Below are 21,564 nucleotides of genomic sequence, written 5' to 3'. Positions count from 1 at the left end.
TTTGCATTTAGAAGATATAAGCATTCAAAGCTTGCAGTTCGTCACTTCCGCCAAAACGGTTCAACGATTTTTTTGACGTCACATCGTACTTCTATTTGAATTCTACACAGAATGCTATATTTTATAGCAATATGGATGAGATTGTGGCTGGCATACCCTGTCACATGCGGCTTTACTGAGTTCAACGGCTCTGAACGGCTCTAGCCCAAGCTGTGATATAAACCAACGCTATTGGCTATTTTAAAAAGGGCTTGATATGTCCCGCCCTGTCTTCCTGTTTCAGTTAAAAGTCAACACAGAGATTGTGGCTGGCATACCCTGTCACATGCGGCTTTACTGAGTTCAACGGCTCTGAACGGCTCTAGCCCAAGCTGTGATATAAACCAACGCTATTGGCTATTTAAGGAAGGGCTTGATATGTCCCGCCCTGTCTTCCTGTTTCAGTTAAAATGACGTCAACACAGAGTAACGCTGTGTGTTTCTAAGCATTTCAGGAGACCTTTAACAACAACAACACACAGGTAATAAAAATAAAGATATAAAAAAAATAAAGACAAAGACCTGTGAATAAAATACACATTTTGTATATATATAAATAAACAGAAATAGACAAAAATTTTATGTACAGGTGTGCTATAGATGGAATAAGATGTAGGGATAGACTAAGATGGGTGGTATCAAATAAATATAAGTAGTATTGCACAATGGGGAGAGCATTTAATAGTTAGATACTCACAGTAAAGGATCTCATAGTCCCCTGAGTTGGATACTAAGTACTGAGAATCCACAGACCAATCCAGATGGGTGATGAAACTAGAATGACCCTGTGAGCAGTAACAGACAGTGAATACAAACATAAAAAACTAAATTAATTTGAGGAGGCAGATGTGTGTTTGTGTATGTGAAGAGAAAAAATGATGTGCCAGTGTTTATTGTTGTTAACTAAACCTATTGAAAATCATTTTCATTAATCAAAATAAAGCTAAAATATAAATTAAAAAAATATGTTTAAAAGACAATTAATAAATCTACAAATTAAAAGTAAAACTGAAAATATAAAAACAAAAGCTAATTCAAGATATTAATAAATACCATATTAGTATATGAATACTAAAATAACACTGTGGTAGAATCAGCTGGTCTATAATCTCGTGTGGCCTATGATAATCTATTACACACATTTATTATACAAAATAAGTCATATTTTTGCATAAACACATACTTACTGAGCACTTTCCAACTCTACTGTATTTCTTGCCATTTTCCGCCACAGCATAAATGTAGATGTAGTTGTCATGTGACCCGATTGCAAGGAAATTACCATCTGGAAAGAATAACCAAGGGTTTTCAACTTAATCAATTGCAGAGACTTTAATGATTGCTAGTTTTTTGGCTGTCATCCTAATGTTTTCCCAGCAAGCAGTGAAAAGGCTGCTGGGAGAATGAACTCTAACCTGGAGAAAAGCGCATAACCGACAGCTGTTCGTTTCCGTCCGTGTGCACCGTGACCAGATCCTTCGATTCGGTATCGAGCACAAGCCACCTGCACAGATTGATAAAGAGTGAAAGGACAGTATTAAACACACAGGTCTAAAGAAACCTGAAACATAACAAATGTTAGACTCTTAGACGAGATCTTCATCCAAAGCCATTATAAGGATTCTTAGGAGAAAAAAGAAAAGAAATCAATGACAGTTGAACAATGCCGCTGGGAAGGTGTTGTGTTCCTGTGTTGCATTAGCATAATAATAAGTGTTTGGCTCTTCCATGTAACACTCTATTAAACCCCTTTTCTGAATTGTAATGATGTGTCAGGGACCCCACTGATGAAAAGAAATCGCCTCACCTGCCCATCTGCGTTCCTATAGCAACCGTTGCCCCAGAAGGGTGGAAGCCGGCCGACTGAGCGGCGTCCTGTCCGTGAGGGAAACACACATACATGCTCAATCAAACATCCTGTCAACACAAATACGGTTACATCTCAGCCTAAGGAACAGCAGTGCTCATTTCATTACAGTTGCAGTAGTGACAAGAGTTTCAATAACAAGAAACTGATGTGCGAGCTTTGAGATGACACTACAGTAATGTAAGGGAAACCTACCGAGGCGGGCTACTCACCTCCAATGTTTTGGTCCAGATGGGCTGATGAGAGGCAGAGTCCCACAGGCAGACATGCTTGTCATGGCCACAGGTGAGGAACTGATGCTTCAGCGGATGTACAGTCAGGCCCCATAACTCATCTGTGTGGCCCTGACAATCAAACAGACTTAAACATCAGTTTGGGTGGCATCAATCTGGTTTGAATTTAAGTTTCAAAGAAAGTTTAAAACATCAAATATATTCTGTTTTAGAACCACTAACTGAATTACACTTTTACCCTAAAAAGATTGATTTTGTTTCAACATAGAAGGGAATGAACCTTGTTCTACAACAGACATTTTCAGTATTTAGAGGGCCAGAGACCCCCACTCAGTGTTTTTGTTGGCAACACTTATAAACCTTTCATTGAGAACAAGAGGAGAAACAATAATGTACAGTATGTGGAAAATAATATGTTTTTAACCTTAAACCGCATAAAACATTTCATTACACCAAATACACAAATTAATGTTCTTTTTAGCAGCATTATATAACCCCTTTAACTAACACTACTAGGGATGCACTAATATTAACATTCTGGCTGATACCGATAAGGTAATAATTATTTCATCTGTATTTTATATAATACTTCTTGTCTAAATAATTTTAAAATAAAAACATCAAAAACTAAAATTGAACTAAAGTTTTAATTTTAGGCATCACAACATTATAATGTACAGTATGAAAATGGATATTCATTTTAAGATTTGCAAAGTAAGTGTTAAATTATTTATTATTATTTATTTAAAATGTTTAATATAAATAATTTCAATTATTTGATTAAGATTAATTTGACATTAGCGTTAGACAATAGCAAAGGTCTCATTTAAATGTAAAAATATGGAGAAAGGAGCATAATAAATATCTAATATATATCCAATATTGACCAATACAGATCAATAATTACTTTCTAAATAATTAAATTAAAACAATTAAAATATAATTTAAAAAAATACTATATTTAAGTAAAAAAAAAATATAACTAAAAACGTGGAAAATGAATTTCATCACTACATTAAAATGTTCAGTATGAAAAATGGACATTCATTTTAAGATATCCTAAAGATTTTAAATTTAACAGTGTTTAAAATTTATTTATTTAAATATTTTAATCAATTAAATATAATTTATTTAATAATGTATTTATATATATATATATATATATATATATATATATAAATACATTATTAAATAAATTATATTTAATTGATTAATATTTGATCTTAAATTTACTAAATTTACTAAATATTATATACTAAAATATTTAAATTAGTATTGTTTTAAAATAAAAAATGAAATTATTATTATTATTATTCTATTATAAATCTAATATTGTAAAGATTAACTTTGAGCGTTAGATGATAAGAAAGGTCTCATCTAAGTGTAAAAATAATGAGAAATGAGCAGAACAGAGAAACTCTTTACTGAAATGAGTAAGTAGTTAATAATTCTGATATAATCTATTACGTTAAAGATAATTCTATATGTTAATATGTATATTATATACTTCTCAACAGACCTGTTGAGACAACACTGCTTACTCATACGTATTGTGTGTACTGGTTAACTTACCTGGGTGATGGGTATGAACTCCCCATCCAGACTGCCTTGCAGGACATAGTTTTTTGTAGTGCCAATAAGAACCGTTTCTCCCCGTCCTTCAGCCACAGTCCGAATAGGGCCATATAACTCCGGAACCTGAGAGTAACATACAAAATTGCTGGTAAATTATGGCTACCTGCTTGATCGGTACTAATATTCAAGCATACAAATACAAATGCATACTGCATACTGCAAAATTATACTTTTATTAGATGCCTTACCTCCACCGTTTGAATCTTTTGATAATTTTCATCCCAGGAGATGAGTTTCCGGTCCTTCCCACCTGAGACCAGCGTACCATTTCTCAACATGCAAAGTGCAAAGACGCTTGCCTCATGTGCTCCCTGAATGGCCAAGCTAATACGATTAGATCCTGTGAAGCATGACCAGAAAACAAGCACTATATAAACCGACTGTTGCAAAACTGGAAACCATCATCAGTACATCAGACAATCAAAGGTGTTCACAGCCTACATGAAAAGAGTCTTATTGATTTGTGTAAAAAAGGAGCACAGTCTCTCTTTTATTAAAACTAATAAAGAATCTTTTGTTGGCAGCAGGGTCACCTACAGGGAGGAAGGTTTTTACAAAACATTCAAATACATCAATAAATAACTCAATAATAATAACCCTTTTATTATTTTACCTTTGCCCCACACAAGTATATTTCCACTCGAGTCTCCAGTGATGGCGTCGCCATTTTCTGAAAAAGTCACACACAATACAAACTTGGGCTTCTCTTGTTTCTGCAAGAAATATAAATATGACTTTATTTTTAAAGCAGAAATGCAATAGATGAATCACACAAAATACAGAGATTACATGTTTTTCATGTAGTCTACAACTACACTACCAGTGAAATGTTTAGACACATCTAACTGAACTTAAGTTTCTCGGGATCTTGAGAGCCTTTGGATCTGGAAATTAGTTTTGTAGACAAATATAAACTTCTTTTGAAAGAAATGCTAAAGTATAGCAAGGACGCATTAAATTGACTAAAAGTAATAAATGACAGTGCAGACATTTATAATGTTACAAATCATTTCTACTTTAAATAAATGTTGTTCTTTTGAACTTTATATTCATCAGATAATCCTGAAAAAATGCATCATGGTTTTCACAGAAATATTATGCAGTGTTCAACATTGATAATAATAAGAAATATTATGACACTGAAGACTAGAGTAATGGCTGCTGAAAATGCAGCTTTGCCATCACATGAATAAATTACATTTTGAAATTAATATTTTTAATTATTAATATAATAAAAAACTAAATTTGAAAATATGTTAAAGTATATTCAAATAAAAAACTGCTATTTTAAATTTCAATAATATCTCACATTTTTTCAGTTTTTACTGTATTTTTTAATCAAATAAATGCAGCTTTGTTGAGCATAAGAGAATTCTTTCAAAAACATTACAAAATCACAAATGGCAATGTATACATTTCTTTACAAAAGTAACATTCTAGTTCATTTTTAAGTTAATCCCATTATGCACCAGAATGTATTTTTGTTTACTACATAATATAATTCACATACTTCCGTTTGTGTTATTTCGTAGTTTTGATGACTTCTCTATTATTCTTAAAAGTATAACACAGTAATAATAAAGAATGAGTAGACGTGTCTAAACCTTCCACTGCTAGTGTACATGACGTACATGCACAAGTTTTACCATATCTGAACATGCATCATACTACCATCTATCAAAAAATGGAATTTGATTCAATAAAAAGTGAAAAGCTTCACTGAATTTGACCACAAAGGCTTATGAGAAATTACCTCAAAAAGACCCTGTTTTTTCACAAGAGATCCCTTTTCTAATGACCAGAAATAAAGGTGTGACTTCCCGCAGGTTACAATTATATTAGCATCTGTCGGGTGGAAATCAGCAGCAAAGACTGACTCATTGGAGCACTGTGAGGGCAGAGAAAGAAAAGGCATAAAGATGCGGGAAAAAAGGAATCAGTTTTTCTTTTTCTCACAAAAGCATACATTGCTATCTGTCAATATCTATCCTGAATAGCACTCGCCTTGACTTCAGCAAGTCTTTCCTCCCTCTGCCAGTCCCACACAGAGAGAATGTGGTCATTGGAGTCGTCCACAACACACAACCAGCTTCCTCCATTCTGAAAGTTTTGAAAGACATTTTTAACAACTTGAGGGTGAGTAAACGATGACAAAATGTTCATTTTTTGGGTGAACTATCCCTTTAAACCGACCAGGTTACAGAAAATACCACCCAGTACTTTTTCATTTCACAATAAATAAAGGTTTGTTTGATGATTCAAAGAACTAGAAGCTGTATTTTGCAGTTTCACATGAGAATGTTTGTTTGTTAACATAATATAGGGTGACTTGCTCTTACCGACTTTGAGAAGGAGAGGCAAACCAGAGCTCGATCAAAGAAACCAGTTCCAAGGATGTGCAACGTGTTCAAACTCACAGAGTCCCACACTCGCACGTGAGGAGCCAACTGCTGCCAGACACAGACAGACGGACTGAGCATGTTAGACCAGTTAAACTTCTATTTGAAGCATGTGGATTTGGGATCTTGATCCTCCACATTAGTTATGACAGACCCTTGAGGCACATGCAATAATTAGAAGATTTATTTTGGCTGGATCAAGCCTATTAGCAATAAGCTATTGATGTCTATGATTGATACCAGTTTAAAATATCTGAGCTGAATAAGTGATCTTACTTTTCCATCTGAGGATGTGCCAGCTACTTGTCCTGTTGCTATGGTGATTTTATCAGGATGGACAGTGAGGCTGTAGGGGAAGAGAAAAAGAGGTGAAAGATGTAGGCAGCTGGGACTGTTGAAGAGCCAATGACACAGCAGTGAGAGGACATCGCACATTTAGGACTGTGTGAGTCAATGCCATCACAACACAATGACCTTGAGCGTTGAGTCACAGGACTGATCTTAAACACAGGAAACTGATCCTGAAAGTCTTAATCACAGGCTATTGGTTTTTGTTTATGCTTTTCTTGCTCAAGGCCTTTGACTTACAATGAACAGCTTTGACATTTAGCAAATTCCTATACAGATGAAGAAATATGAGGTTTTAGAACACAGTCATGCATGATCATTTGTGTTGTACCTGTGAGTTTATGTCTTAACTGGAGACTGGAGGTCTCCATTAATGTCCTTTTACTCTGTCTAATGTTCTGCTGACTTGACTTTTTAAAGTTTGGGGCCATTGATATAGACTACTATTCAAAAGTACTATTTGTGGTCGGTTGGATTTTTAAAAAATGTGTTTGAAAGATGCCTCTTATGCTCACCAAGGCTGCATTTATTTAATCAGAAATACAGTAAAAACAGTAATATTGGTAAATATTATTTCAATTTTAAAGAACTGTTTTCTATTTCAATATATTTTAAAACGTAATTTATTCCTGTGACGGCAAAGCTGAATTTTCAGGAGCCATAACTCCAGTCTTCAGTGTCACATGATCCGTCAGAAATACGCTGCTCAAAATACATTTCTTATTATTAGCAATGTTGAAAACAGTTGTGCATTTGCGATATTTTTTTCAGGATTCTTTGATGAATGGATAGTTTAAAAGAACAGTATTTACTTGAAATAGAAATCGTTTGTAATATAATGTCTTTATTATCACTTTTGATCAATTTAATGCACCCTTACTGAATAAAAGTAGTAATTTATTTATTTTTTTAAATTTTTCATGGAGATTAAATAGTGTTATTAAGAGAAAGTTACGAAGTAAATAGGATATTCAAACAGGAAAGCATAAATATGAATCTGACACTTCAATGTTAAGCATAACATCATTAATTTAATAACATTTTATGCATAAAGGATAATGTATTCACTATAATTCTAAACTTTTAAAAAAAGAATGTAGTGTAACACAGAGGCAAAATACAGACTGACGGATGACAGTGGAATGAATAATGAACTTCAGTGACACGACTAATGATAAATGTTCTGTAAAATTGCACATCAAAGCAGAAAATTAAACACTGCTCAGAAATCATTCATTCAGAATAGTTTTGAAACATTATGCTGCAGAATATCTGAATAATAATTTAAACTGTAGTATCTTCTTTAGATATGGCAGTTTAATAAAATACTGGAATTGATGAAAAGATACTCAATGTACTGGTCCAATGACCCTAAAAAGTGTGAGATCAGTGTATGCTATGATGAACAAACAGACAATGATATCACGCGAACAGAAATATAAGTCTTACCACTTGATATCATCAGTATGTCCAGTGTAGTGTCTTTGTAGTTGCTCATCCACATTATACAGCACAACCGCAGATGCGATGAAGTAAACCGTTTCCCCCGTCGGGAGCAAGTACAGGTTGGATCGACAGTCACGGCCCCGGTAACCATAGCTGGGTCAAAGTCAAGAGCAAAAACTACTGTTGATGAACTAAACTAGTAACAAACCTCAGCTATAAAGGCCTTTTTCTGTGAAAGAGGAACATTTGTAAAAAAAAAAAATTATGGAAAAGTGCTATCTGACCAGTTGATATTTTAATTTGTTCGGCTTTAGATATTATAGATTTCTCAGTCCTGTCTACAAAGTTCTAGGTAAAGTACCAAATACATTATGGGTAAGACATGCAGAAAATATCCCACTCTGACAGACTGCAGTGCTCAGCAGAGCCAGAGAGAACACCAGGGTATATGATTAGACATCCTTCATGCTTCCAAATTCAGCAACTTGGAATGTGAATATGGAATTAGGGCATCACAATGAATAATAATTTTTGAAGCCCAGGTTTCAGAATTTTAACATTATGCACAATAATCTTAGAACACATAACTCTGACCTAGATACCATACCCATCATTTAACTCATGATATTTTTACAAGCTCATTTTCTGTGTAATAATACATCAAAAGTTAATTCAATCTTACAGCAATGAGCGTTCAATACAAGAATCAATCTAAATGCAGCTCCATTTCTATTTCGCAAAGGATACACCCAGTCTAGCTTCAGTTTTTTAGGAGGCAAGTCAGCCTTTGCTTCCAGGCAGTATGTGTCCACCAGGTCTCTGGGCATGTACATGGTGATGGGTCGTCCCTTCAAATACATTTTGACATACCCTTCATCTAGAAAAAGCAACACAGACTTTTAGAGCAAGAAAATGCATGGGTCAGAGAAGGATCGCTGTGACATCTGTTGGGGTTAATGTCATCTGATTTTGATTAAAACAATGTTGAAGACAGATCAAAATTTGGGTCAGTACAATTTGTTTTAGTTACCTGTTTTACCTGTTTGTGAAATGTATCATGTTTTGCACAAACATATTCAGCAGTGCAACTGTTAACAGCACTGACAATAAGTAGAAATGTTTTCTAAGCAGCAAATCAGCAGATTAGAATGATTTCTGAAGGATCATGTGACACTGAAGACTGGAGTAGTGATGCTGAAAACTCTTTTGATTGCTTTGCAATCACAGGAATAAATGACATTTTAAAATATATCAGAATAGTTATTTTATATTGTAATAATATGTCACAATAATAATATTTTCACCGTATTTTTTGATTAAATAAATACAGCCTTGGTAAACATAACGAGACTTATAACATTAAATAATCTTACTGACCCCAAATTTTTGAATGTTAGTATATTTTAAAATGTGATTAAATGTTAATCCAAGATTAAATTAAATTATTTAATCCCAAAAGGAGGATTGGAAGGAATTGCAACAGTGTTTAGAAGAATATATATTATGTTTTGAAAATAATTCAATAGGTTAGTGAGATTTAAAGGAAATGCTTTAATGCATTTTGTTACGTACAATATTTGAAATACATTCAATTTAAAAGTGAAGAAAAGCAAAATCAAATGCAGAAGCATGTGAATTCAGCAATTTCATGGTTTGGTAAATTAGTAACAGACACAAAATAAAATCACAGATAGGCATGCATGCAAACACAAAGGAAAAGGAAAAGTACAGTTTATAAAATGCACACTTGAACAAAACAAACCTATTTCAAAGCAAAAAGACAAAAGTGTGAACATGCAGTGTAACATATACACAACAGGAAATAAAACTAACTCAAAGAGACACAGTCAAAACAAAAAGAACAAAACAGAACAAAAGACTCATAAAGACTCTTAAAACCACCTGACTACGTTTAATATTACAGCTGTTTTGAACAGATTTGAAAATACTGGCTGGGAGATTTGATTGGACTCCTGTAAGAGGGCATTTCTAGGAGCGAGTGGACTAACTGAGAAGTACACTTCCTCAGAGGAAGGGTAAATGGGGGGACATTTTGGCTTCCGAGCCGGACCACTCTGTCAGACAAAACCTTGGCCTCTGATGAGGTGTTGGTGGACTGCGAGGGCACGGCTGATGTGGATTTGGGGGGCTCAGAGGATCCACTCCTTTTTGACGGTCGGTGCAGGTAGAGCTGCACGGTTACTAGGTAAAGTGGTCAAATTGGACAGGGCAGGTGCGGGAGAGGGTGGAGAGGCGGGATGAAGTATAATCATGATCAGACATAGTCCAATAGCTCTCGATACCACCATAATAACAAGAAGACAAGGCGTCCACAAGGCTAAGAAACTGCACTGCAAAATAATCTTTTTCTCAATTGGTATTTTTCTTGTTTTGCATTAACATATCCTTAAAGCAACATCAATTTACTTGAGAAGAAAATACATGTAGGAACATTTTCAGAAAATATATCTTGAAATAAATTGTTTCTTACTATTCTGACAAAAAAAAAAAATTCTCCTTCTAGTTGTAAGCAAAAAAAAGATCAAGATTTAGAGACATTTATGCTCAAAATCAATGAGGAAAGAAAAATGAATTTATAAAAATACACAAAAAAAATTTAAGTATCTTTTCCAAAAAAAAAAAAAAAAAAAGACACTAATTGTTCATTTTTTTCAATCTTGTTTTAAATATATTTAATTTTTTTCTGCCAACAAGCCAAAAATGCTGCTTAAGAAAAAGATTTTTGCAGTGCTGATGAGCAGGGACGGCACATGGGAATCTGAATGTTATTCTGACCGAGGAATACTGGAAATAAACTGATAAAATGTATTCTGAAGAAGCATTACTCCAACCTCCCAAGTGATGTTTGCTTTTTTAATTTGTTTGCCTTACAAGTATTTTGTCACTATAAAACGCAGTGGGCATAGCGAGTCATTCACCGACTGTTGCATCAACATTAAAGACTACAGTTTGGGAAAAATATCTTCCACTAACTGTGAAGCACTTTACACAAACCAGCGTGACACTTAACTTCAGATTTATGATAAACACCAAATTCCAGTTCCAGAGAAAAAAACGAAAAGCTGGTTGACGCAGGATGATAAATACCCTTTACGGGACTGAAAGAACAAATACGTGTACGTGGAGCAAAAAGCAGCAATAAACTATTGGAATAAAAGCTTTTCAGTGTGCTGCTGTGTGACTGCAGGAGAGTGTTGTGTTTCCATGGTGCATGTGAAAAAATAGTGCCATGAGCAGTGAGCAAAACACCCAGGAGCTGTCAGAGCAGCATCACTCAAGAGTTAACAGCTTGTGTTTCAGCACCACTGCAATCAACCACAGGTTGGCATCACTCAGAAGGGTGCTACAGAGAGTGCACATTAGTTTATTGGGAAGGGTGGCATTTCTGGAGGAAGGGTGGGAACTTCTATCACAGATGCAATTGTCTAATCAACCCAAACCCTTACGCAAGACAGCTCTGTGTGTGCGGATTCTGCCATAATATGAAGCCATAGCTGTCAAAGTCTGCTAGATCACTGTCCCATCTGGAATCACTAGAATAGCTGTACAAACTGTATAAAGGGACAGTATATGATTCTTACAGCAGAAACAACCATAATAAAATGGAATAAGAAATCTCTTAAGACCCAATAAAATCAAAGTTTGGTGGCAAAAATTCTTAGAAATGCACTCTATTGATGTTGGTTTCATATGGTTTAAAAAAAAACATCTATATCATTTAAAGGGGTCATATGATGCAATTTCATTTTTTCCTTTCTCTTTGGAGTGTTACAAGCTCTTGGTGCATAAAGAAGATCTGTAAAGTTGCAAAGACTAAAGTCTCATCGACGCGTTTCAGAAGGCGGGGCATACAGGAGAAACAATAATGTACAGTATGTGGAAAATAATGTGTTTTTTTTACTTTAAACCGCATAAACACATTTCATTACACCAAATACACAAAATAATGTTCTTTTTAGCAGCATCATATGACCCCTTTAAAAAAACGTTTACATTTAATGACTCTAAAACATCAAGTTAAAAATATTTACAGTAATAAATAAAATTTAATAAATGAAAGCAATATTTTCCTTACACTGTATATATGTGTGTATACCAGCATTATTTTAGTATAAATTAGATACTATTATAGTTTTTATGAATTAGTTTTCTTGAGAAGTTTCGTTTTAATTTTAATTTTAGTTTTAACTTTATTTTGTTGTATGTATTTGTCATATATATATATATATATATATATATATATATTCTCATTATGTATGCTTTTAACTCGGAAATACACCATATCACCATATTACAGAAGTAATGGGTTGCAAAGTGTAACTGAACAGCAATAGTGCTTTTATTATATATTTTTGTCAGTACACAAAATTTTACAACCTTGTATAATTACATTAGGTCTAAAGGTGTTGATATCTGAAGATTGACTAAAATTATTATTGACCTTTTTTAGAATCAGGTTTAAAGTTTTCTATATTTACATATGTAAAGCCGTATGAATGGGTTCCCATAAAACTGCACTTTTAAAATCCAAAATACTTAATATAACATCACAAATGTTTAGAAACTGGATATTTCATTTTATTAAAGGGGTCATATGATTGTTGTATGTATTTTTCATATATATATATATATATATATATATATATATATATTAAATGTCTGTAATAATAATAATAATTTTTTATGTTTATATAATTTTTTATTTCAGCTTTAGTTTTAGATATTTTAGTACATTTTAGTTGTTTTAATAAGTTAAACTAAATGAAAATGTTTATCGTTTAACTATGAAAATGTTTAACTATACTAACCCTGGTGTACACATCTTTATTATGTATGTGTTTTTTGAACATTAAAGCATGTCAACATATTCTGTTACACCAAATACACCAAATAATGATCTTTAAAAAAGCATCATATGACCCCTTTAATATCATATTTTTTTATAGAGTCGCACAACATGACTTTTTACATCCAGCGTTAACCTTGCCTTGTCATATAAAGGTCAAATTATCTGATATTTTAAGGAATTTATTAACCTTGACTTACAGTCATGAGAGTCTACAGGGGTCCCCCTCTGATGTCATTTCCTGTTATATCAAATATGCCCCAAATACAAAAATATGTCAAAAAAATAAAAATATAATTTAATAGGTGACTTCATGGGGTCTTAAGAAAAATGGCTTCATACAGTATCTGACAGTTCATAAATAATGATTCTCAAATCTACCAGCTGTCTTTGCATTTTTAAGCAAGGGGTCATAATTGCCCTCAATCTGTAAATGTTGACTTCGCTCTGGCTATGGGAATCAAGTTGTGTCCACAGAGCTGCTCACGCATGGGGCAGTTGACAAACAGTGCCTACCTTTGCAGTGCGTCACACGTCGCATCCCTTAGTGAATGTACAGAGACAGAGACAATCACGTAAGATGGCAGAAAACGGCTCATGGAAAGACAGATCTCTGTTCATTAGATTCCAGCTTGCCATGTCTGGGTAATTACTCTACAAGCTCCTCCGGGATAGTCGTTTCATTCGCCAAGTGCTCTATTTAACAAATCTCCACTGCTTAATTTTGTGTACTGTATATTTAACATCTGGAATTGCTGTCTTGATGACCTCAATTAATCAGAGTTTTCGGCACAGTTAAATACAGTAACTGGGTCACATATACAGTAAGGAACATGCAAATGTCGCCTTCAGGCAGAACAGCTTGTTTTATTCCGCCTCATATGACTGCACACACTGAACGCTCTGCTTTTACACTGACAGCAAATCAAATTTGTTCTGACATTCCCAAGAACTGCTGCTGAATTCATTTGTATCTCTTTCAAAAAAACGAGCTGCACAGCTTCTGACCAGAACTGATGCATAATAGATAAACACAATGACTATAATGCCTATTGGACCTTGACAATTTCAAGCTTTTTTTCTTTTCTTTGAAAGACCTTGTTCTTTGCACTGAGAAAGTAATTAACATAATTCTGCCACTTATATGCATAAACTATACTTATATAATAGTAAATATTAATTCTCATTATTTTCTACTACCAGAATGTATTTGCTTTGTGACCAAATGAATAAAAAAGTCTACATTTAAACAGAAAATAAGTAAAAATTAAATAAACACAAAAATGAAAATAGGAAACATTTTTGGTAAGAGATGATGTGTTACTGACAAAAGAATAGCAGGTAATTAAAAGGTGAAATGAACTGAAACAAAGATTGTACAGTACAATATACAGTAGAACAATGCAGTGAGAGTGACCTCCATGAGCCATGACTGGAGACACAAGCAGAAATCTCTAAAATAGTTTTTTTCTTAAATGAGTTTCCCTTAATTCAAACACAGTTCCATTGTAACATCTATCCACCTTCTAATTGATCTGCACTGCTGCTAAACAAATGGACATCTGGGTGGTCAGCCATTTATTTTGAGGACATGTATTTGGCGAGAGTTAGCAGAGTCTGTACTTTCTGGAAAGTCTGGTCAAAAAGAGCAATGACAGTATAACCAATGCTTGTGACTGATCCAGTCTTGGTTCAGAGACACATACTCTATCACATGGGAACAGAACACCTGACTCTTACCTGCGCTGAAAACAGGCTCCCTCTGTTTGCTGCGGGGGGGTGAGAAAGGAAAAAATCATCCAAATGAGCTTGTGTAACGTGTGAGTGTATGAGTTGCTCTTATTCAGTCAATCACATGGGCATAAAAGCATATATACATATTCATTTACATACTTTTCTGTGGCTTTCTTGCCACTGGAGTTGCTCCCTGTGGAACCAGCGCGTGTGCGATTGCTTTTGGAGTCCACACCACTGTCTTTCCTGTTGTTAGGGCCAACTTGCTCGGATGAACTTGTTCTCTTCACAGTGCTATGAATGATGAAAGGTAAGATTTTAATATCATTTAATATCAAAAGGCACAACAAAATGGCTAAAACACTCCTCAATGATAAAACATTCCTCATGTGAAACATACCAAATGAGAAAATATGACATTTGCTTTTTGAATATGATACACACAATATTAGATGAATTAAAGATACTGCTTGAATTATTATTAACATTTCAGATTTTTTAAGAAGAAAAAGTTTCAAAACTTTGGTGTTGCATTTATTTGATCAAAAATACAGCAATAACAATAACACTGAGAAATATTATTACAATTTAAAACAACTGTATTCCTGTGATGCCAAAGCTGAATTTTCAGTAGTCATTACTCCAGTCATCAGTGCCACATGATTCTTCAGAAATCATTCTAATATGCTGATTATCATGATCAAGAAATATTTCTTATTATTATCAATATTGAAATCAGTTGTGGTGCTTAATATGTTTGTGGAAAGTAACCGTACTTTTTTTCAGAATCATTTGATGAACAAAAAGTTCAAAATAACAAAACACAAATTTAAAATAGAATGTGTAACATTAGAAATGCCTTTACTGTCACTTTTAAACAATGTAATGTGTTTTGGAATAAAAGTATTAATTTCCTTTAAATCAAAACATTAAAACTGCAGTATGTATGTACATATATATAGTTTAACAGAATTGAGTGACAAAACGTTTGCGTATTTGTGTTAGCTTGCAATATTGTATCTGTCTCCAAATATAAGTTAACTTTCATGAATTTTCCTACTATAGTCTGATCCTCAAACAGGAAGCATAAATGTAAACATTCACACAGAAAAAAAGGAAATGGCAATGTAGAGATAATACTGGTGAAAGCCAATTATAACAGACACTGAGCCTTCCCCAAAGAGACACAGAAAAAACACATACATGACAAACAACCATTACATATTCCAGAAGAAATGTGTTTTATGTGTGTTTTTTTCTTCTCTGAGACATGTTCATGACCTGATTTGATGTGCCTTTGTGCACTAGAAAGGGGTGAATTGAAAGTGGGTGCCCTTTAAAACTTGCCAACAAAAGAAAAGACCCCATCAGCAGTCCACTGGTTGCCAGGCTCAAGTCTAATCCAGACTGCAGGGCTAAAGTTCATTTGGCCCAGCCACTGTCGGATGGTGTTATCCCGTGTTAAATAGGCTGCAGGATCTTCATGCTTTGTGAGGCTTTTTGTCAATAATGGTACTTCAGGCATACAAGCAAGCGGGTATAGAGTTAGTCTATAGACCGCACAGGGCTTTCACTTCAAGGCATGATGGGAAAAGAAGCTTTACAGGCTGCAATGAAAGAGTGCCTGAAGAGAAGCTAAAAAAAATAAATAAATAAATGTCCAAACCAAAGAGTGCCCAGTTTCACAAGAATCAAAGCAAAGCTTATCTACTTCCTATGGGATCCCTAAACAGCCTCCACAGAATATGGTCGAACCACAGACTCTGTTTGCTAAGGTTTTAAGCAGTTCTTGAATAATGGTTTAAAAACAAACCCTTAAAGCATTTTTTATTACAAAAATATCAGTAGCCCACATCACTTTTTAGAAGATTGCAGATCCTGCATGTAGAAAAACTCTCACCTGTAAGGTGGCCTTAGAAGAAACCTGGGCAGATTGGACAGACTAGAATATGTAACAGATAGGAAGAAGGGAAGGGGACAGAGAGATCTCACAGGATGACAAATACATGTGACAGACAGTTGACACTCACAAACAAAGACACTTAGGGGAAAGCAGGGGTCTTCAGCTGGGTTTGTGTCTTATAGTCATAAACCTCTGTTTATTCATTAATTCGTCTGCATGATTTGGCCATTTATTAAACAAAGACACAGTGGTGCTGCGCAGCTGGAAGGTTCATGAGAGCGACTGTGTTTTCTCATTGAAATTTTGATTTTCATAGTGACAAGAAAATAGAACTGCAGCAGCATTTTTAACCTATTGAATAGCATTTCATCAGTATCGGTTTATGGATTCTAGAAAGAAAAATCATCTAATTATTATTCATGACTTCCCGGTGTCATTCTAAAAACATTACATTGAAGAAAAAGAATGTTATTTCTGAAAAATATGGTATAAAGTCACATTGTGAGACACACCCTTCAAAAGTTTTGGGTCAGTAAGATTTTTTTTAACAAAAACATTAAAATCTTAACGACCCTAAACCTTAAACAGTAGTGTGTAAAAATGCAATTATGAGGAATAAAATGTCAATTGTGAGAAATTAAGTTGCAATTGTGAAATATGAAACTAATTCAAAAGGCTTGTTCTCTGTCATCTAAAACCAAGGCGTACTGCATTGCTTCCTGCATCACAGTTGACTCACTTAAGAACCTGTGTCTTTCAGGTTTAGCATTTGTTATCATAAACTGATAAAGATGTGAGCTGACCTATATTAGACAAAACTTGCACCGTTATCTTGTGTATTTTAATGCGCTGGATGGATATCTATTATAGAGAATGATTTGAACAATTTCATCTTTAATTATAAATATGAAAAGTACTAAGATTTCAGTCAATTATGGATTAAGGAATACACTAGACAACCTTTAAAATCTGAATTGATTTTTACACTAGGCATCATACACTAAACGACGGAGGGTCACACACTAACACACTTTCAAGTCGTGAATTGTTTCGTACACAACAAACTCACACAAAAATATATGCCGTGTTGCTAAGAGACATTTATATTGTAAAATCAGCTCCAAATTTTTGTTTTCAAAGTCTGAAGCTAAAAATTTGTTGTCTGTGCCCATCATACAGTACGCTATTTTTTTGTGGAGTCAGCCTTTAGTCTCTTACCTTTTGGTTGCTGGTGAGTTGTTGTCCTTCTTGGAGCCAGAGGGGGATGGCAGTGTGCCGCCCTTCTTAGGCAGGACAGTACCGTTGTTGACCGTGGATCTCAGGGGCAGAGCTGCAATCATCGGTCTAGCTGAAAGATGGACGGACACGTAGGCAGAATTACACACAGCACTGCAGTCAGGCATTTATTATCTGTTGTTTCCATTCTTTTTGTAAACTAGCTCCACTATATGTCAAGCTTTTAACAGTTAACTTTACATTCTCAAAGGCCCCATGAAATCACTTGACAAGCACAGCTATTTTTTTCCTGTTTTGATTTATTTCCTAATGAAATTGAAGTTTGGGTGGTAAATATAGAATGGACTCATGCCTTTTGTTCTAAATGGCCAAAAAGTTTTTGTTACGCCATAGTCATGAACAATCATTTGATACTTGTTAGTTAGTTAGTTAGTTGAATGTGGTTTTAGGGGGGTTATACTGTAATTCTAGAGATCATCTGACTGGACAAAAATCTGTGTAGTGCAGGATGAGTCATCAATACTCTTGCGTCATTGTCAAAAAAGAGAAATAGTCTTGATTTTTTTTAAACGCATATAAAAGTGAATTTTGTTTATGGTATATTAAAATATAGATGAACTCAAAGCTAACACACATGGACAAAAGCCACAAAACTCTCACTTTAATTTTATATACACTATCATTCAAAAGTTTGGGGTTAGTAATTTTTGTCATTTTTTTGACTCTGCTGATTTGGTGTTTAAGAAACATTTCTTATTATTATCATGTTGTGGCTGCTTAATATTTTTGTTGAACCGGGAAACATTTTTTAGGATTCTTTGATGAATAGAAAGTTCGAAAGAACAGCATTTATTTGAAATAGAAATCTTTTGTAACATTATACATTCATTTACGGTTACTTTTGATCAATTTAATGCATCCAGATGCTGAAGAAAACTATTAATTTCTTTCAAAAAAATAAAATAAACCTCACTGACTCCCAAACTATAACAGTGGTGTATATACTTAATGCATCACACTTCCACTCAATTTAGGAAGAACTGGAACAGAGCAGTGACCACAGAATTCCAGAATAGATTTTTTTTCTTGCTTCTTCAGACTGTCCTGCAATAGGTTGAGCCAAGAATGGACTCCATTAAAATGCAATTGTGGTTCACAGAAGTCTAGGTTGGTGAATATCTCTTTGTGCAATTCAAGTACTTAATAGTGCATCCACACCTGCAGTCTAACTGCTGATGGCAAAGATTTTTGAGAGCCTTTATTTACATTACCCTATGCGTCTGCATTATTAAATATGCATCACAGCAGAGCTGCTTGAATGTGTTATGAATGTGTAGGCAGTGGGACAAAAATACAGTAGAAAAAATAAAAGAAAGAATGAAGCAAAAGTGCAAGAGAGAAATAGCAAAGGATTTTTTTTGTTTCAAAGAGATCAGTCTGCACTGAGGATTATGCAGAAGGAAAGCATGACTCATCTTGCACACACTTCAAACAGGCAGAGGAATGGATGAAGTGAACATGAGCTACCCGAAGTACACCGAAAATAAACATTTCTTTATTGGTTTGAGGAGTCTTGGACCCCATGTTGACATTTGGTAGCACAAATTCATGCAGTCTAGCTAATTAGTGTCTGACATCAAAGCAGCAAGCAAGTATGTTTCAAACCTTTGAGACGGTAAAGAAATGTGACTCTAATTATCCACTTTATCCTACAGTTCAAAGGATTATGTGGATTTAGTAAAGCTTTGTTAAACAATCACCAAAAAATCAAGATATTTAAGGTGACAAGCCACTTTCCATGTCTGTTAGACCAAAGTTAACCTCATTTTTGAGGTTTTTCATTGTCTCTCATTTTTGAGAGATATTTCAATATGGGTGTGGTAGCTTGTCAGTCTAGCATTAAATGTAATTAGGAACGGTGTTTGTTAAGCACACTAACAAGCATCTTATAATGTTAATCTCACTAAACTCAAAATAACTAGACATATGTGAGACAGGACTATATGTCACACATGCTGGGGTGAAATTAGGGATGCACAACACATAAATGATCATAAGAGTATCAGTCAATATTTGTGTGGGTCTTTTTTTAAATGATCTGTCTGATTAGGTTGACGTTAAAAGAAATAAGTTCCATTCTTTTCCTCAGCTAAGTAAAAAAAATAAAAATAAATTTACATTTTACTGTACATTATTTATAAAGATTTTATCAATGATTTCACTTGTGTGAAAGTTAGTTCATTTACTCAAATTTACTCACCCTCATGTTGTTCCAAGCCTGTCTGACTTTTCTGCGAAACACAAAAGAAGATATTCTGAAGAATGATGGTAACCAAACAGTGTCAGTTCCCACTGAATTTTATTGTATTTTTTGTCCATTCAATTAAGTCAATGGGAATCAAAACTGTTTAGTTAACAACATTCTTTAAAAAAATCTTCTTTAATGTTCTATAGAAGAAAGAAATTGAAGTTTTGAAACAACATGAGGGTAAATGATGACAGATATTTTTACGGTGGACTATCCCTTTAAATTAACTTTAGTGTTAATGTTGTCTATAAAAAAGACTTAAATTATAATATTTAATTGTAAATTATAATCATCATATTGGTTATCAGTCATAAAAATTTATATGTTAATTAAAATTAAAGTAATAAATAATTAATAGTTTTATTTTAATTAATTGGAAAAAGAATTTAGAATAACATTAAGCATAATGAATAAGATCAGATTAATTAATAATCTCTAAATTAAACCCGCATTAACCTCTCTACGAACTTCTGTTACATAACTCATGATTTATGCAAGTGATAATGAACTTTTAATAACAAACGGCGTCACTAAAATACCTGCATGTATATAACATCATGTAAATAAACATTGGGTTGAAAATTACCGTATCCATTTCGCATATTAATTAAACACTCAGTATATCAACATGCTTACGCTACAAGCAAATACCAAATCTGATTAACATTTAAAATGGAACCTACTGATCATGGATTATAAATATAAGCAAACATTTCTATATCAGTGCATCACTAAGTGAAATATAACTCGTATAAAACTCAGTCTTCAGTGTTCATGCAATTCTGATGTCAGTTCCAGTGATGTGACTAAACTGTGCTCTTTGTATTAGTGTGTAACTCCTGATAAGTGAGACACGAGCCCCACTGCCTACCTGGCTTCCCAAAACTGCTGTCAGAGGAGGGAGAGTCTCTCCTCACTGCTGCTTCTAAACATACTCGCAGTATGAGAGAACAGTTGAGGGAAGGGAATAGGAGGATAGGAAAGTAGAGAAGAAATGAAATTAATAGCAATTAGGGGTGGAACGGTTCAACTTACTCACAGTTCGGTTTGTATCACGGTTTTATAGTGCTTTCACACCTGGTCCGTTGTTTCGGAACCTGGCGCGTTTCCCCCCTTAGCTCGGTTCGTTTGGGCATATGTGAACACTGCAATCGCGCCCGGATCCGCGCCAAAACAATCGGTCCGAGATCGCCTGAACGAGGTGGTCTTGGCTCGATTGAAAACGAATCTGGAGCGGTTCGGTTGTAGTGAGAAAGCAATCCGATCCAACGGACCAACGAACCAGGCTATATCACAATGAATAATGGGTAAATACGTAAGTTCCGTGAAAAGCATCAGCTTTGTTGTTTTGCTAATACCTCAAAATGAACCTGTGAATGTCTGTGGGTGAGCACGTCTTTGCCATTCAAAATAAAAAAGCGCACTTTTTCATTTTATAATGCCGTCTTATTGCTCTTCTTTGTAGTAGGTGCATTTTAAAAATGTTTTCCCGATGAATCCTGGACTCCTGCTCAAAGTGATAAATTAATATAACGACAGCTACAAAAAA

General features: G+C 34.3%; 1 protein-coding gene across 5 annotated transcripts in view; it reads right to left on the bottom strand.

The window, feature by feature from the left end:
- LOC107733131 (echinoderm microtubule-associated protein-like 1) overlaps nt 1-21,564 on the bottom strand; it is a 50,813-nt gene that overhangs the window by 1,950 nt on the left and 27,299 nt on the right. Inside the window, exons 3-21 of one of the 5 annotated variants that reach the window (XM_016544631.1) lie at nt 20,887-20,940; nt 17,690-17,819; nt 14,728-14,862; nt 14,575-14,603; nt 13,351-13,377; nt 8,715-8,844; nt 7,971-8,120; nt 6,450-6,519; nt 6,114-6,224; nt 5,779-5,874; nt 5,528-5,662; nt 4,388-4,487; nt 3,963-4,114; nt 3,712-3,837; nt 2,119-2,250; nt 1,847-1,914; nt 1,455-1,543; nt 1,227-1,324; nt 737-824 (exon numbers count right to left, since the gene is read on the bottom strand). In XM_016544631.1, the coding sequence (XP_016400117.1) occupies nt 737-824; nt 1,227-1,324; nt 1,455-1,543; nt 1,847-1,914; nt 2,119-2,250; nt 3,712-3,837; nt 3,963-4,114; nt 4,388-4,487; nt 5,528-5,662; nt 5,779-5,874; nt 6,114-6,224; nt 6,450-6,519; nt 7,971-8,120; nt 8,715-8,844; nt 13,351-13,377; nt 14,575-14,603; nt 14,728-14,862; nt 17,690-17,819; nt 20,887-20,940 (1,920 nt within the window). The remainder of the gene's footprint in view (nt 1-736; nt 825-1,226; nt 1,325-1,454; nt 1,544-1,846; nt 1,915-2,118; nt 2,251-3,711; nt 3,838-3,962; nt 4,115-4,387; nt 4,488-5,527; nt 5,663-5,778; nt 5,875-6,113; nt 6,225-6,449; nt 6,520-7,970; nt 8,121-8,714; nt 8,845-13,350; nt 13,378-14,574; nt 14,604-14,727; nt 14,863-17,689; nt 17,820-20,886; nt 20,941-21,564) is intronic. The other 4 variants (XM_016544632.1, XM_016544633.1, XM_016544634.1 and 1 more) reach the window with 4 other exon arrangements.

The sequence above is a fragment of the Sinocyclocheilus rhinocerous genome, unplaced genomic scaffold (genome assembly GCF_001515625.1).
Source record: "Sinocyclocheilus rhinocerous isolate Xijiao unplaced genomic scaffold, SAMN03320098_v1.1 scaffold8, whole genome shotgun sequence".
Taxonomy (NCBI): domain Eukaryota; kingdom Metazoa; phylum Chordata; class Actinopteri; order Cypriniformes; family Cyprinidae; genus Sinocyclocheilus; species Sinocyclocheilus rhinocerous.
The sequence above is the reverse complement of the archived record's forward strand: the minus strand, read 5'-3'. Positions and strand labels throughout refer to the sequence as shown.